This window comes from Trichoderma camerunense (genome assembly GCF_050948025.1).
Source record: "Trichoderma camerunense strain CBS 138272 chromosome Unknown V8C40scaffold_12, whole genome shotgun sequence".
In the NCBI taxonomy this organism is placed as follows: domain Eukaryota; kingdom Fungi; phylum Ascomycota; class Sordariomycetes; order Hypocreales; family Hypocreaceae; genus Trichoderma; species Trichoderma camerunense.
Window position 1 is genome coordinate 958,784 of NW_028145358.1, and position 13,845 is coordinate 972,628.

Here is a 13,845-nt window from a genome sequence, read left to right on the forward strand (position 1 = left end):
CACATGTACTCACAACCATACGGGCTAACACACACACTGTATACAAAAGTACATGCCACCCGGCTTGGCACCAAGCGTTTTAGTTGGTACCACCTCACCTACTCTACATCATACCCCCCCTGCTTCTGCTTGAATCACCCAGCCTTAAGTTCCCTAGCTCAGCCCGTTGTCACTACGCTTCCCTTGCTTGAAACTCCATGCTGCGTTTGCTCATTGCAAGGTACGACGCACAAACCCGGTACCTCGAGAAGCAGCGTTAGACTGGGAGGTAAGTCGTTACCGCTGTTCGCTGTTGCAGCTGCTGGCCCCGTGCACATCAGCGCGAGTGCAGCCCAGCCCCCGATGCCTGCAGGCGTCCTCAGCCATGATGTGAACGACGTTGCTGCTCGTCCGCGGTCTTCCCTCCTTGAAGCTCGCATTCGCCGTTAAACCCGCCGACCATCCTCGGGCATGTTGCCCTTAGTACAGACGCACCCTCGCGTGGTGCCAATCAACTTCGACGCCTTCGGACCATCCACGGGCCACGGCGCCAGGCCCGAGTCTGAGAGACGAGCCATCGCGTCGCCCTACTACCGCTCCTCGCAGCCATATCATGGCTCAGCCACTTCTTCCGCCCAGGCCTCGCGAGACTACGACTATCATCTGCGCCGCAAGACTCCTCGGGGCACCATCGATGCGGGATACGATGGATCGCCGACGCAGCTGTCGCCTGGCCCGCCGCCACTCAAGCAAGTCATCCTCCCGACGCCCTCGGGCATATACCCGTATCTGCCTCCGAATAACTTGCCCTTCCACGCCAAGTCCCGTCTCCTGGAGCATGATCAGAGAAGTCTAGGGCAGACTCCTCTGACATCGCCATGGACTTTTAGCAATGAGAGGCCCAACTTTGTTCTTTCCAGCGGTTCCTCAATGCCCCTCCAGCCTGGCCTCCCTTGGCAACCAAATGGATACCCCATGTTCAACCAGATTCCAGATGTCTATCAGCCGCTCATGAGGGCGGCAGAGTACAATGTGCGCGCCTTCTGTCCGCCCCCGGGCCCGACGCCTGATACCGCGACGTTTGATCAGTTTGGTTGGCAGTTAGGTGCCTCGCCGCGAAGCTATGGCCATCTCGACATGTCTCGGCAATTCGACCAAATGAGTTTACCACCTGGTCTCTCTGGGAGCTTTTTATATCACGGTTCAGATACTCAGCTACCTTACAGACCGACAACGGACTTGAACCTCAATTTCAATATTCCACAGCCCCCACAGCCAATGCTACAAGGAAGTTACCTGGGCCAGAGCGCAATCGTAGAGAATCCCCCAACCAGCGAACAATATGCTGTTCGGTCGAGTTTTACGGAGAAAGCCTATTCACAGGCTCAGGAGCATTATGTTGAACTGCTGGCCTACCTGCAAACTGCCAAGAGATTTGATCAGATGAGCGGTGGCGGCAGTTCCAGTTCAAGATTCAAGATCCTGGTATTCCCAAGGCCCCCAAAGGCCAGAAAAGAGCATCTTGGCACCATGCGGGATGTGTATCGTAGTGTTGAGCGACCTGTTTCATCGAAGCTTGTGCCGAATAGCCACCCCCGCGCCCTTACATCCAACATTGAGGATACCTTGAACAATAACACAAGACCACAGGTCGTGCAAGATGCCCATGTGGAAGGTCGCCGGTCCAGCAGGACGGCATCGCAATTCCACGCTTCGCCTGCTGCATATACCGGGTCATCATCACTCGGGACACTCGGTCCCGCTGCCATGGCGAAAGCGCTACCCATTCTGAATGCAAAAACTTCGTTGGATATTTTGAAAAATCTATGTGAACAAAGTAATTGGAAATGGATTGATGGAATTTTACTCGGTGGGTGTCTTTTATATGGCCTTTCACGGTTCGAAGATGCCGTGGAATGGTTCTCCAGAGTTCTTGCTCTAGATTCAAGGTTCGACCTGTTCCAGATGAACTATCAAGTGGTTGTTCTATATCTGACTCAGATTATAGCCATGTTGAGGCTATCACAAACATAGCCGCTACACTCTATTGCCTAAACCGCCAAGAAGAAGCTGAGCAGCATTGGCTTAATGCCATTAAGCTATGCCCTTCTCATTTAGAAGCTACGGAACAGCTCGTTGGATTGCTGTACAAAAAACGTAGCCGAGAGGCCATCGACATCATCTGCTTTGTGCAACAAGCGTTGAAATTACCCAAAGGACATTCAACCCGGTCTACCTACCCCCCACTCGGCGTTCGCTCCGTGTCATCTGATGAACATTCTCACAGCCAACAATCAACTGCTACGCAATATGGTTTCCAACCCGAGACTAACCCCCTACTCGGTGGCCACACTATGGGAGGCTCTGAATTCGGGTCTAGCGGATACGCGCTCCCCAATAGTGAGAATGGTAGGATCCTAGCATTGGTTCATGCCAAAGGCACAATACTATACGGCTTGAAGGACATTGAGAAAGCTTCAGAGGCATTTGAAGAAGCCGTACTGATCAGTGTCGGGGAGCGCATACGGAGCGTTCAAGAGTTGGTAAATCGAATCCATGCTGTACTTTCGCCAACGGGCTCTTTCCCGGCTGGCAATGATCAAAGACCAGTTTCTAGGCGACCCCTTTTGCTTCCTCCAGAAAAGGCTCGCCAAACTGCTCATCTCGTGTTTGCTGCGGGCGGCGGAGGCAGCGAACTGCCTGGGCTGGCATTCGTTCCCGAAGGTGCCGCCAGGCGAGTCGCTGTGCAGACAACAAGCAATGCTCTGCTTTCTCTGGCCAAGATATTTCAGGACGCCATGTCAGGGGGGAGCATTGTTCCCAGTCTGCTCAGACAACCCTCTGGGATCGGCGACATCCTGGCGTTGTATTATCTATCCCTTTCTCTCCAAGAAAGCCCCTCTACCGCGAACAATATCGGGATCCTCCTTGCGGGTGTGCAGCAGCAAATGGCTCCCAATAATACTAATACACCAACAACAGCGACTTCTCGGCCTAACTTGCCTGGCGTCGTGCCGGGCAGTGGTCTTGCCCTTGCTTTGGCGTATTACAACTACGGACTGCGTCTTGATCCCAGACATGTTCACCTACACACCAATCTAGGTAGTCTCCTGAAAGATGTTGGACAATTGGACCTCGCAATCCAAATGTACGAGCGAGCGGTTTCATGCGATAGAACGTTTGATATCGCCTTGACCAACCTAGCCAATGCTGTAAAAGACAAGGGTCGCATAAAGGATGCCATTGCTTACTACAAACGAGCTGTGGAAGCAAATCCAGACTTTGCCGAAGCCGTCTGCGGACTCTTGACAGCCCTCAACTCTGTATGCGATTGGCGTGGAAGAGGTGGAGCGCTTCTCGAATTGGGCAAATATGACCGATGGCACGTCGATGATAAAGGCACCCTGGTTGACGTGCAGACGGCCATGCATGGGAGCGGCCTAACACAACGAGTGGTCGATATCATAAGTCACCAGCTAGGCGATGCGTCGCATTGGGGCCGCAACATACTACAACAGCCCACTATCCATGCGTTGGCGCAACAGCTGGGTGACTTCTGTCGTACACCTGGATTCAGCTTGGAGTTGGCACTAAGTGCTTGGGCTGGCGAGCCATGGGAAGGCTCACGCCTGGTACGCCTCGTGGAACGGGCTGCAAGAGTCATTCTATGGAACTGGTATCATGACAAGTACGTTGCTAAGAGGGAGGTTACGCCTTCACGCTATCTCCGACCTCAGTTGCCTTCCTCTCTCACGATTCCATCTGCGCCAACTGTACTTCCTTTCCACACTTTCACGTATCCTCTATCTGCAAAGGACATTCGATCGATCTCTCAACGTAACGCAATGCGAATATCATGCACGACTCTCCGAGCCCCTTGGCTGCCAGCTATTGTGTATCCACCACCGCCTCCGCCAAATCCACATTTGAATGTTGGATATGTGTCGTCGGACTTTAATAACCATCCACTGGCTCATCTGTGAGAAGCACTCCCCTTTCCTTTGTTACTCTTAACATGTGGTGGAGTGAAACTAACAGGCTTGTGCCCAACCTAGAATGCAATCGGTGTTTGGGTTTCACAATCCTCGGCGTGCTCGGGCTTTTTGCTATGCCACCACCCCAAGTGACAGATCTATTCATCGACAGCAAATTGAAAGAGAGGCACCTGTTTTTCGTGATGTCAGTTCCTGGCCAGCGGATAAGCTTATCGAACAAATCATTCGCGATGAGATTCACATCTTGGTGAATCTCAATGGCTACACGAGAGGCGCTCGCAATGAAATATTTGCTGCCCGCCCGGCCCCAATCCAAATGTCTTTTATGGGATTCGCGGGAACACTTGGTGCCGAGTGGTGCGATTATATACTCGCAGACACAACTGCTATCCCACCGAGCACTTTGCGCCCATGGAGGGTGAATACCAGCATCGATGATGTATTTCACGACCAGACCGAGGGCGATGAACTCCAGTGGATGTACTCGGAGAACATCATTTTCTGTCGGGACACCTTTTTCTGCTGTGATCATGCACAGTCGTGTGATACCGATGAACGCGGCATGACCTGGGAAGACGAAGAGAAACGACGGTGGAAGATGCGCAAGGAGCTGTTCCCGACAATAGCAGACGACGTCATCATATTAGCCAACTTCAATCAGCTTTACAAGGCAAGTGAAGGATGCAAAAATCTTATGTCGATCGTGATCTAACCTGATGATAGATTGATCCTACTACTTTCCGGTCTTGGTTACGAATCTTGGCCAGGACCCCAAAGGCTGTTCTTTGGCTGCTACGGTTCCCCGAACTGGGGGAGCAAAACCTGCGGCAAACAGCTGAATCCTGGGCCGGGGCAGAAGTTGCTAGTCGGCTCATCTTCACTGATGTAGCACCAAAGAACCAGCATATAACTAGGGCTAGAGTGTGCGACATGTTTCTCGATACTGCAGAATGCAATGCTCATACCACCGCCGCCGATGTCTTGTGGTCAAGCACACCCCTTCTAACCTTGCCTCGATACTCGTACAAGATGTGTTCCCGAATGGCCGCATCCATCTTACGAGGAGCGCTGCCCAAGACAGCAGAGGGCCGACAAGCAGCACTGGAATTGATTGCAGATAGCGAAACGGAATATGAGGATTCAGCCACAGAGTTGGCCGGAGGGTTGACCTATGAGATTACAGAGGAAGGATATGGCCGGGGCAAGGGGCGTCTGGCAGAATTACGGAAACTTCTGTGGGACAGCAAATGGAAATGCGGGCTCTTCAACACTCGTCGATGGGTAAACGACTTGGAAATGGCTTACGAAGAGGCATGGCGGCGGTGGGTTGCGGGTAAGAGCGGCGACATATACCTATGAATGTTCTCTCTAGATGGCGCTATTCGTTGTGTTTATTTATGGGATACATGAAATTTCGGGCGTTGCATGAAAGGAGAAACGCAAGTACTCCCAATGCCATGGGGCTTGACGTGTATCTACTTAGCGGGCTAGTGGATGCTACGGACAGCATTGATACCTTTTTTTAATGGACTTTTGGATTCTGCCTGTAGATGGCATTGCTACTACTACTACTTGATTTACTATCATTTGCTCGGTGAAGACGGTGACAGTGAAACGTAGAAATGATGCTCTTGGGCAGCATGATGCAATATCATGGGCGAAGAATTATTTCATATTGTATTGTAATTCTTGTCATCTACCTATTTAGATTATCTGCCCCTATTTCCGGGTAACCTCTTCTCAAGTGATAATCGTACTCGATGTAGTCGCCAAGCAAATTTCAAGGCAAGGGGTAAAATCGATTTATGTAAAAAGAAGAGAAAGAAAGAGAAAAATCATTGGCAAACGCAAATTGTGGAAAGAACATGGTGTTCTAGGCGCCAATAGATTTGGGGAAATATACCTAAGATTGCTCTCGGATATAGACAAGAGACAAAGCTCTGGTCATAACCAGATAACCTTGTCTTCTTTAATGCCGTATTAAATTTGAAGGTCTTTGACGAGACAAAAGAGATGTGCGCAAATGTATTTTCTCCTGAGTGTAAGCAGAAGAAGTTTGACGACATAATCCTCATTGCAGAGCTGTTTCTTCACCATCAGCCGTGACACTCTCGATTAAGCGTTCCTCACATGGTGTGCTGCCGTTCTCATCTGGCTCGAATTCTGAAGCGTCTGCTGCGAAGGGCATCTGGGGCAGTGTTGAAACTAGTAAGAGTTGGCCGTGTCTGTGTTCTCCACGGCCAATTCTGCCTTTTCGTGATGGTTCGAGAAGGTTGTTCTCAGAACGATGTCTCCAAAGCTGTCTCTTTGTGTTCAAGCGGGCTGCCAAATCGACGGTGTCGCTGGACGAAGCTATAATCATGGAGGAGAGGTTAGTAGTCTCTAGACAGGGGAACTTGTGATAGCTGTGATTAAACCATGACTTACACGTTCGCCTGCCTTGGCCACCCTTACCCTGAAGACAAGGTGCCTCAAGATCATATTCACCAAAGCGAGACTCCCCTGAATCCGCCATTTCAAACCCGTTTGCCTCTGCCACATGTCCACCTCTCCGAATGAGACTGCCAGATCGAGCCAGTGCCACAGCTTCGACGCCTTTCCTAGAAACCTTTTGAATAATGAGCTCCAGCCGCTTGATCTCAGCCTTGTATCGCGCCTCTTGGGCTGCCCAGTCGGACACAAGTGCTTTGCTCCGCTCCTTGTCCTCTTGCCGTGTTACTTCTAGCTGGGCAACTTCTTTCTCCTTCTTGGATAGCTTTATCCGAGCTTTGCTGTAGCCTTCGATGAGATGGAGTACATACGACGTATACTGGGGTCCCAGCGTCGGCGGTGTCGAAGATACCATGATGGTGGTTCGTAACACATCGGCCATTTCATCCACAGACGGCGTGTGTTGGAGTCTATCAGCCTCCTTGATAATGATGTCGTTTCCAGATTCCGCAGGCGAGTGGTAGAACCCGGCTAAGGGGCGTGGAGTAATCTTTAGATGGTTCGCTTCAAGGGTGTCTTCGATTCCGGCTGAATCGTAGGTAGTCAAAGGGGAACTTGGAGTGCGGCATCGTTGGCCTGGAAGAAGCCGCATCCAGCCAGAGTCTGCCATCTTGGACTAGGATATTGTAACCACCATCTGTTGTGGTTTGATGGAACTTGTGTGATGAGTGAGAGGGAAAAGTTGAAGAAGGGCAGGAAAGGTGCCAAGAAAGGAGTTGTTTTAGAGCTGGGCGGTCAGGTGTAGCAGCTTTCTGCCAGCTGGGAGGTGAATAGGGAGGAGAGGCGTTGTTACAGCACGTGGGAAGAGGTCAAAGTGGTAAGCAAGTTACTTGTCTATACAATTTAATCACTTCATTCTCTGCTAATCTTGGTATTCATCTACTGACGTGACTTTTGGTATGTATTTTCTGAACTATTGCTAGGAGAAGAAGCGTCTCCATATATCTCTCTAGAATGCATAGTGAATGTCAACTGTTTTACCTATTTCCCTCTAAGAAACGGCATTTCGTCCCCCTAGACTTTGCAATATCTTAGTTGAACCCGAAAATCGATTATTGAATAACTTAATCTCTTTGCATCTGTTCTGGCATTGAGCTAGAATGGACCGTTTGGACGTTGTCATCGCTGTATTACCCCTTATTATCAGCGTCGCGGATATCCTACGGTCATTCGAGCTTTGGTACCTCATTCACTGTTGGGAGGGGTCGACGGAAGCGCGAGTAGTGGTTTCCTCGGGCCAAGGAGCGGTATGAAGATGCAGCCATCCTTTGGTCCCTAAGTGGTTCGTAGGAACTTGTGAATACGTCTTCCTCCATAACTGGTGGGAGAAGCACAAATGTGGCTAAGTGGGTATATGAGTTCGATGGCTTCTTGAATGAGTTTCTTGGGGGTGTGACTCTTCCCTTACTGAGTGATGGTAGGCTGTTGGGTACCTCCAAGATATGTTGTTCTTCTTTTTGCTGAACAATAGCCTGTGAATGGTGACGAACGTAACGGGGACGTGGTGCAACAGCTCCTATATCATCATTGCTAAGATACTCCAGGTCCGATTCTCCGTGTGAAGTCGTTGATTTATCACTTGGCTCAGCATACGCAGTGGCTTCGTGTCGATTGTTTTCAAATCTCTCCCATAGTCTGGCATTGTATAACAGGGAGTTGTCATTCTCAGGGACAAGATTGAGATCACACAGATAACTCCAAGCACGATAGTGGAAACAAAATGTCGCAAATGGTGCGTCCGTTGCGTCCTGTAAAATCCATTCGTAGTAAATTGCATCTTCAGGATGCTCAAGGAGTCCAGTTGAAGGCGATCTATCATGCTATATGTTAGCTGGAGCATATCACGATATTCCTCTTTCCCTTCTTACTCATCTCTCCCAGGAGACAACTTACATTATCCCATATCGTTCTTGATCTCGGTGTTCAGTCAATTGTGGAGTGCTTCTCCGACGGCTTTTTGCTCGAAAGACTTGGACTTCGATTAGGCCCCCGTCATCAGCCGCAGCAATAGCATCAGGGCCAGGGGAGAAACAAAAAGACCTCGACTCAATACCGCTTCGTTTGAGCATCATTCCATCTTGCTCCAAGTGCCATCTGTCACTTGGCTCAAAGAGGGCTCGTGTGATTGTGCCTGATGCTGTACCAGGTTTAACTCCACAACTCGTAATGTTTCGGCCGTTCATAAACAGCTTGAAGAAAAGGTAACATGGGGGCTCTGGATGGCGATGAATGGAATATTGCACCCAGAATTGCGAGCCAGGTGCAGAAGGGACATAGACAGCGGCCTTTGGTGCTGTCTTTTGGGTTCGAGGAGAGTCCAAGCCAGGGGAACTCACATCATTTTCTTGGACTTTCTGAGAGGCTTCAACAACGGGTGCAACGTGAACTGAAGAAGCATCAGGATGTGGAAATTCTGGTAGCAGCACTGAGTCTGGTTGAATGACGAGAGACAGTTCAATGCCTCGCAAACAGGGCATGATTGCTTAAAGGGAGAGGGAATGTCTTCCCCGATGATGGCACGGAGGAGAAAGAACTAGGGGTTGGTGAGAGGAGGAAAATCAGGGCCTGCAGCTTTGTTTGTTAGAGGTCCATATTAATTGGTACATGGAAGGTCACAGGGCGAAGGGCCTTCAGGGAGCACGTCAGTTAGTGAACGAATGCCCTGGTAGCACTCATTATTCGTTACAAAGCCACATCGACAGCTGTAATGGAAATGGCAGACGCGGCACATGTGCACGGTTTACCCAGGTGTTGTTTGCCAAGTGCACCGGGCCGTTACAATAAAACGTTGAAACATTAGTAGTCAGCCTGCCATTAAGACGCCGTCTTTGCAAGCGATGTATATAAATGGAAGCGAATATGAGCTAGGTAGCTCATTTGCTCACACATCTTCCAGGTTGACCAAGTGTCACAAAAATTGCCGGCGTTCTTTGATGGATGAAAATGTACGTCGAATTTGTACAGACTTACAGCCTCCAAGCTGACAGAATTAGCCGCCAATTCACAATCAACATCCGAAAAGGCTCTCCAGTTCTGTCTGCTTTTCCTATATTGAACTTGCTGCGCTATCTATGCGCGCCAAGGGGGTTGTAGTCGCGCAGAAGAAATCGAACCCCGCCACGTCTATTGCCTCAGTTCCCCTGTCCAAGCACCGCTTTTGTGTCCTCTGTCTTCCCTAGCAGTCCCAGATTCCGGATCTGGCTTGCACTCGGCGCATCGTCTCGTGCGGTTGCTGATTGAGCTCGGGCATATGCGGCTTGTAGGGCCAGCGCTCTCGCATGCTATTCGTTGTCAGCCGTGTCCACCTCGTCCAGCACTTCAGCTCTCGACACAAACCTCCTTCTTGTGGTGCAGGCACTCGTAGTAATCCTCTAGTACGGGCGAGCACTTCTTCTTGCCTGAGTCGTCTGCGGCGGATGTGTTGACGACATAGCAGGCCATGACCTCCTGCCAGAAAGGAAAGCAACGGCCGACGCCTAGAAATGTAGTCAGTCAATGTCCAGAGAGATCCCATTGAGTAGGAGCACATACCGCCATGCATGCCATATCCTGAACTCATGATGTGCCGAGTGGTTGTTTGTTGCGACGCCTAGGTTCACCTTTTCCTTCAACCAATGATGGCTGTCAAGGTTCGGTACATCGGGATTATTGCTCGTTATTGTCTGAGCGCTAACTTTAGTACCTTTTCACCGTAGGTAAGTTATATGGTGATCTAAGTATCCACAGATAGAGCTTATGCCCCTGTATTTACTAAACCCCGTTATGTAGCTAGAATGCCCCCCATTGACGAATCGAGACAGTTAAGTCCCGCTAATTCAATAATCTTCTTTGATGACAGCATCGAAGAATGCTGGCAGGTGATAGCTAATAGACCATAGCTATTTTCGTCGTTGGTGAGCGATCAAATTGGGTTCCAGGAGATTTTCTCGATTTCAACATACCGGCCCCAAGGCCTGGATTGTCCACAGCCAAACTGTGGAAAAAAATACACCAATATGAGCTCCTCGCTCTCACCCGGAAAGGTGTTACTTCTTGCCGCCCACTATGCAACACATGGCGATATTGAGAGCCTGGCGCGCTTGTCCAGTCAGCGAGCCAAAGTGCTGCATAAAGAGCTATTGTTGAGGATTATTCTTACTTACTTGCCTGAGACTGTGAAGCCTTCTGCCTATGTTGGCTTCTTACTCGCACTTGATGGAGATGATTTTGAAGAGTACAACAAGGGCGAATTAGACACAACTCCTGTCGACGGCCTGTCTGAAGATGAAGCTTCCAAGAAGGCAAGGAAGCTACATCTGCAGCAACTTACGTCCGCCGATTCTCCAGTCAGCTTTCAAGATGATCCGATCACCAACTTTCTTATCCAGAGGTCATATAAGATGGATAGCGAAACTGGCCTTCTCTCACAAGTTCCAAGTTTACTGGCCATATTTCATTCCCGTTCGCCGGAACTATCATCTTGGATTACGTCGACCGTGCTTCCGTACGTAAGGAGAAACGTGGAATATTATATAGATGAGATCCCTCCATATTCTCTTCTCGACTTTCAAAAGCTCTCGGACCCGGCCGCCATGCTGTATTTACTGTCACGGACTGGAGGTCGCGAGGAGGATAGAGCCTTCATCGGCCGTGATATTAGAGGCTTGGTTGGGCCATGGCTCCAAGCGAAGTCTCGATGGACATCAAAACCTACCAGCGGCGAGCATACCGCCAAGGACGCGGAATCGCCATTGTCTGCTGGGTGGGAGCAGTTTCTTGAATGGCTTGTCAGCCAAGCAACTTCTTCGTGGCCCGTCGCTGTCGCTTTAACCGAGCAATGGGGAGGACCCGCAGACCTGGATCTAGGAGAGGCGGCCAGCTTGGAACTCATAGAGTCTCAGCAACAGTATTTGCTACACAGCTATGCACGAGCGGTACTTGCGTCAGCATACCTGGTATCCGAAGCCACAGTGGGAGCACTTCCAGGCGCCTATCAGATGGCGATCAAGATGAGACGGATGCTTGGCTATAGCGAGGTTCCTCCTACACTGGAGGTGGCTATTTCTATACTACCCAGCCTGTCGGGGTTTGATGTGTCCTCGCTCATTGGCATGAAGACCGCGACATATATGAGAAACGATCTACTTGAAGAAAAGAATCCATTAACTTCCCCTACCGAGGGAGCAATGAACTTATTAATAGCATTGATACTGAGTGCCTTTATCTGTACCAGCTTGGGTGTACCATGCTCTGTTAGAAAAGCCGGAGACTTGGCCTTTATTCAGGATCTTCGTGAGCAAAAGGGGGAAATCGCCAAACTTATTCGGAGCGCATCCACGCAAGTCCAGGGAGACGAAGATAGGTATTGGTCACAAGTAAGGGACCGGTTGCTATGGTTGAACAATTGGGGTTCCGAGGAGGACCAGCATGGCAATGCTGAAGCTATAAGAGGCATTATCGGAGCAGTTCCCAGGGAATTCATTGAAACGGAGATTCTCAAAGCTCTCCTCTCCAACTCACGTACGATATGGCCTTTCATTCGACTACCTTTACTTTACTAATCTGTGTGCCATAGGCTATACCCTTGCTAAGAGCATCTATGAAGACAGCCCCGAGAAGCCTCTTGCCGCGGAAATCATACAGGACACAGTATACCAAGCAGCCTTGCGTGCTTTTGATAATGCTTCCAACCCCAATCGGTCAAGAGGAGGGCTGAAGAAGTGTGATGAGATGTAAGAATGCGGCATTGTGCATTTAACGCCCCGAAGAAACCATCACTGACATCATCTCCAGCATTCACTCATTTCCAAAAACATTAACCAATACACACCCAGCTACCAAACGCGTGGAAGCCCTATTACGATGCACGCATGCCTTGAGTGAATACCGACTTACGCTTAAGCAAGGCGAGCCGTTCAAGCCTGTAGTCCTTCGAGTTCACTCCGATCCAGTATCAATAATCGACAAAGTTCTGGAGCAAAACCCAAAGGCATACACCCGTCTCCCCGAGTTCTTGGAGATGGCAGCGAACATGGTGCGCGCCGGCATCACACAACAAGCCCGCTCCATCAAGTTTGACTCAACGACGGGAGACAACAGCAAGGAGCTTAGCCGAGCTGAGAAATTCATTACAGCTCTGTGCATAGAAGCTGCGCTGAGGGAAGATGATTTCGAGACGGCATACTCTTATGTGGTTAGTCGTCTGGAAACAACCGCTTCCAAGGGAACCCAAGCGCGCGCAAACGAAGAAGACGAGTGGTCCTGGAAGGCCGCCTTGAAAGCCGGGCAGTACATTCGTACCGACCGAACCCTGCTACCAACACACCTTGGCATCGCAAGCGGCAATCCCGAGATTCGTCACCTGGAACAGCGCATAGAGTGCCTGGCCACTGCGTTGCGTGTCGCACCCACCTCCCAGCTCCAGGAAATCCTCAAAACGTTCCGGCGTTGCGAAGAGCAGCTAGACTCTGCTATCAGTGAGGAGGCCGCCGCTGAAGCTTCTTGGGCCTCCGCAGGAGAGGTCCCCGGCGCTTTTGAGACGTCTACTCCTCAGAATATGCATTCGACACGGAATATGACGGCCACCGCTGCGGCTAAACAGGCGGAGGAGGCCCCAATGTCCCTGTTTGACCTATCACGGGCAACCGCCAGCGTAGCACAGCGCAATTTCACAAGGCTGTCCAGCCTGTCATCGCTCGCTACTTCGACTCCTTCAGCGCCATCACCAACTGGAGAACAGGCGCCACAGCGGCTACGGAAGAGGGATCAGCTAAGAGAGGCCGCCACTGGCACGCTCGTCTCTGGAGTTGGCTGGTTGATTGGAGCAAGCGTCAACCGAGAGCAAACAGAAACTTGATTTTTGATTTTATGTTTTTTTAATGATTGATAGACGATATTCTACAACTAGCTCACTGGGCTGTTCTCAAGTTGGTTTGGACTATGGATGGAGTTGTTTTAGAAACAGACAGTGGGATATGGGGTGCAGTGTCGGACGATCTCAGGTGATTAGGCCTTAAACTACAGCGCATTCGAGCAAGTCTCGCCTTTACTTGTCCAGTATGCCATGATTCGCGATAGCATCCAATACATAATAGATGGCGGTACGACCTCCTGGCTTTGGTTTAAGAACAAACCTCGTGATCTTGACAGACTGAAGCGGGTGATGAGCACTCTAGAGTGTGCATATCATACTATCATGAAATGATGGTTCTCTGTATGCTGGACATTCAATGTTGGTTTCGCCAAAGCTGGAGTTGGTAGAAAGCATTTAGCCCCCATGCGAGCACGCCATATCATTCCTATACTCCAATTAGTATATCAACTAATATGGTGATCAAAGATCGCAGAAGGCAGTGGGAAGTAAGGTAAAAAAAAGAAAAGAAAAGCGAATAGCCGTTGCAAG

At 50.1% G+C, this 13,845-nt stretch overlaps 5 protein-coding genes across 5 annotated transcripts; 2 read left to right on the top strand and 3 right to left on the bottom strand.

Annotated features, from left to right (window-relative positions):
- Window positions 1-148: 148 nt before the first annotated feature.
- Window positions 149-5,633, top strand: V8C40DRAFT_249574 (glycosyl transferase family 41-domain-containing protein). Its single transcript, XM_083216787.1, has 4 exons — window positions 149-1,928; window positions 1,988-3,958; window positions 4,035-4,644; window positions 4,698-5,633. The coding sequence occupies exons 1-4, from the start codon at window positions 451-453 to the stop codon at window positions 5,331-5,333; spliced, it is 4,695 nt and encodes a 1,564-aa protein (XP_083071752.1). The 5' UTR covers window positions 149-450; the 3' UTR covers window positions 5,334-5,633.
- Window positions 5,634-5,764: 131 nt separating this feature from the next.
- V8C40DRAFT_280501 (uncharacterized protein) lies at window positions 5,765-7,131 on the bottom strand. The gene is made up of 2 exons (XM_083221402.1): window positions 6,402-7,131; window positions 5,765-6,326 (listed from the first exon to the last, which is right to left on the bottom strand). The coding sequence occupies exons 1-2, from the start codon at window positions 7,072-7,074 to the stop codon at window positions 6,046-6,048; spliced, it is 954 nt and encodes a 317-aa protein (XP_083071753.1). The 5' UTR covers window positions 7,075-7,131; the 3' UTR covers window positions 5,765-6,045.
- Window positions 7,132-7,344: 213 nt separating this feature from the next.
- Window positions 7,345-8,941, bottom strand: V8C40DRAFT_280504 (uncharacterized protein; the record flags this gene model as incomplete). Its single annotated transcript, XM_083221403.1, has 2 exons — window positions 7,345-8,276; window positions 8,358-8,941. The coding sequence occupies 2 exons, from the start codon at window positions 8,939-8,941 to the stop codon at window positions 7,631-7,633; spliced, it is 1,230 nt and encodes a 409-aa protein (XP_083071754.1). The 3' UTR covers window positions 7,345-7,630.
- Window positions 8,942-9,063: 122 nt separating this feature from the next.
- V8C40DRAFT_249582 (uncharacterized protein) lies at window positions 9,064-10,070 on the bottom strand. The gene is made up of 3 exons (XM_083216788.1): window positions 9,996-10,070; window positions 9,801-9,940; window positions 9,064-9,745 (listed from the first exon to the last, which is right to left on the bottom strand). Exons 1-3 carry the CDS (start codon window positions 10,021-10,023, stop codon window positions 9,596-9,598), a joined length of 318 nt encoding a protein of 105 aa, XP_083071755.1. The 5' UTR covers window positions 10,024-10,070; the 3' UTR covers window positions 9,064-9,595.
- A 229-nt stretch (window positions 10,071-10,299) lies between these two features.
- Window positions 10,300-13,841, top strand: V8C40DRAFT_249583 (Sec39 domain-containing protein). Its single transcript, XM_083216789.1, has 3 exons — window positions 10,300-11,963; window positions 12,019-12,175; window positions 12,237-13,841. Exons 1-3 carry the CDS (start codon window positions 10,460-10,462, stop codon window positions 13,297-13,299), a joined length of 2,724 nt encoding a protein of 907 aa, XP_083071756.1. The 5' UTR covers window positions 10,300-10,459; the 3' UTR covers window positions 13,300-13,841.
- Window positions 13,842-13,845: the final 4 nt, after the last annotated feature.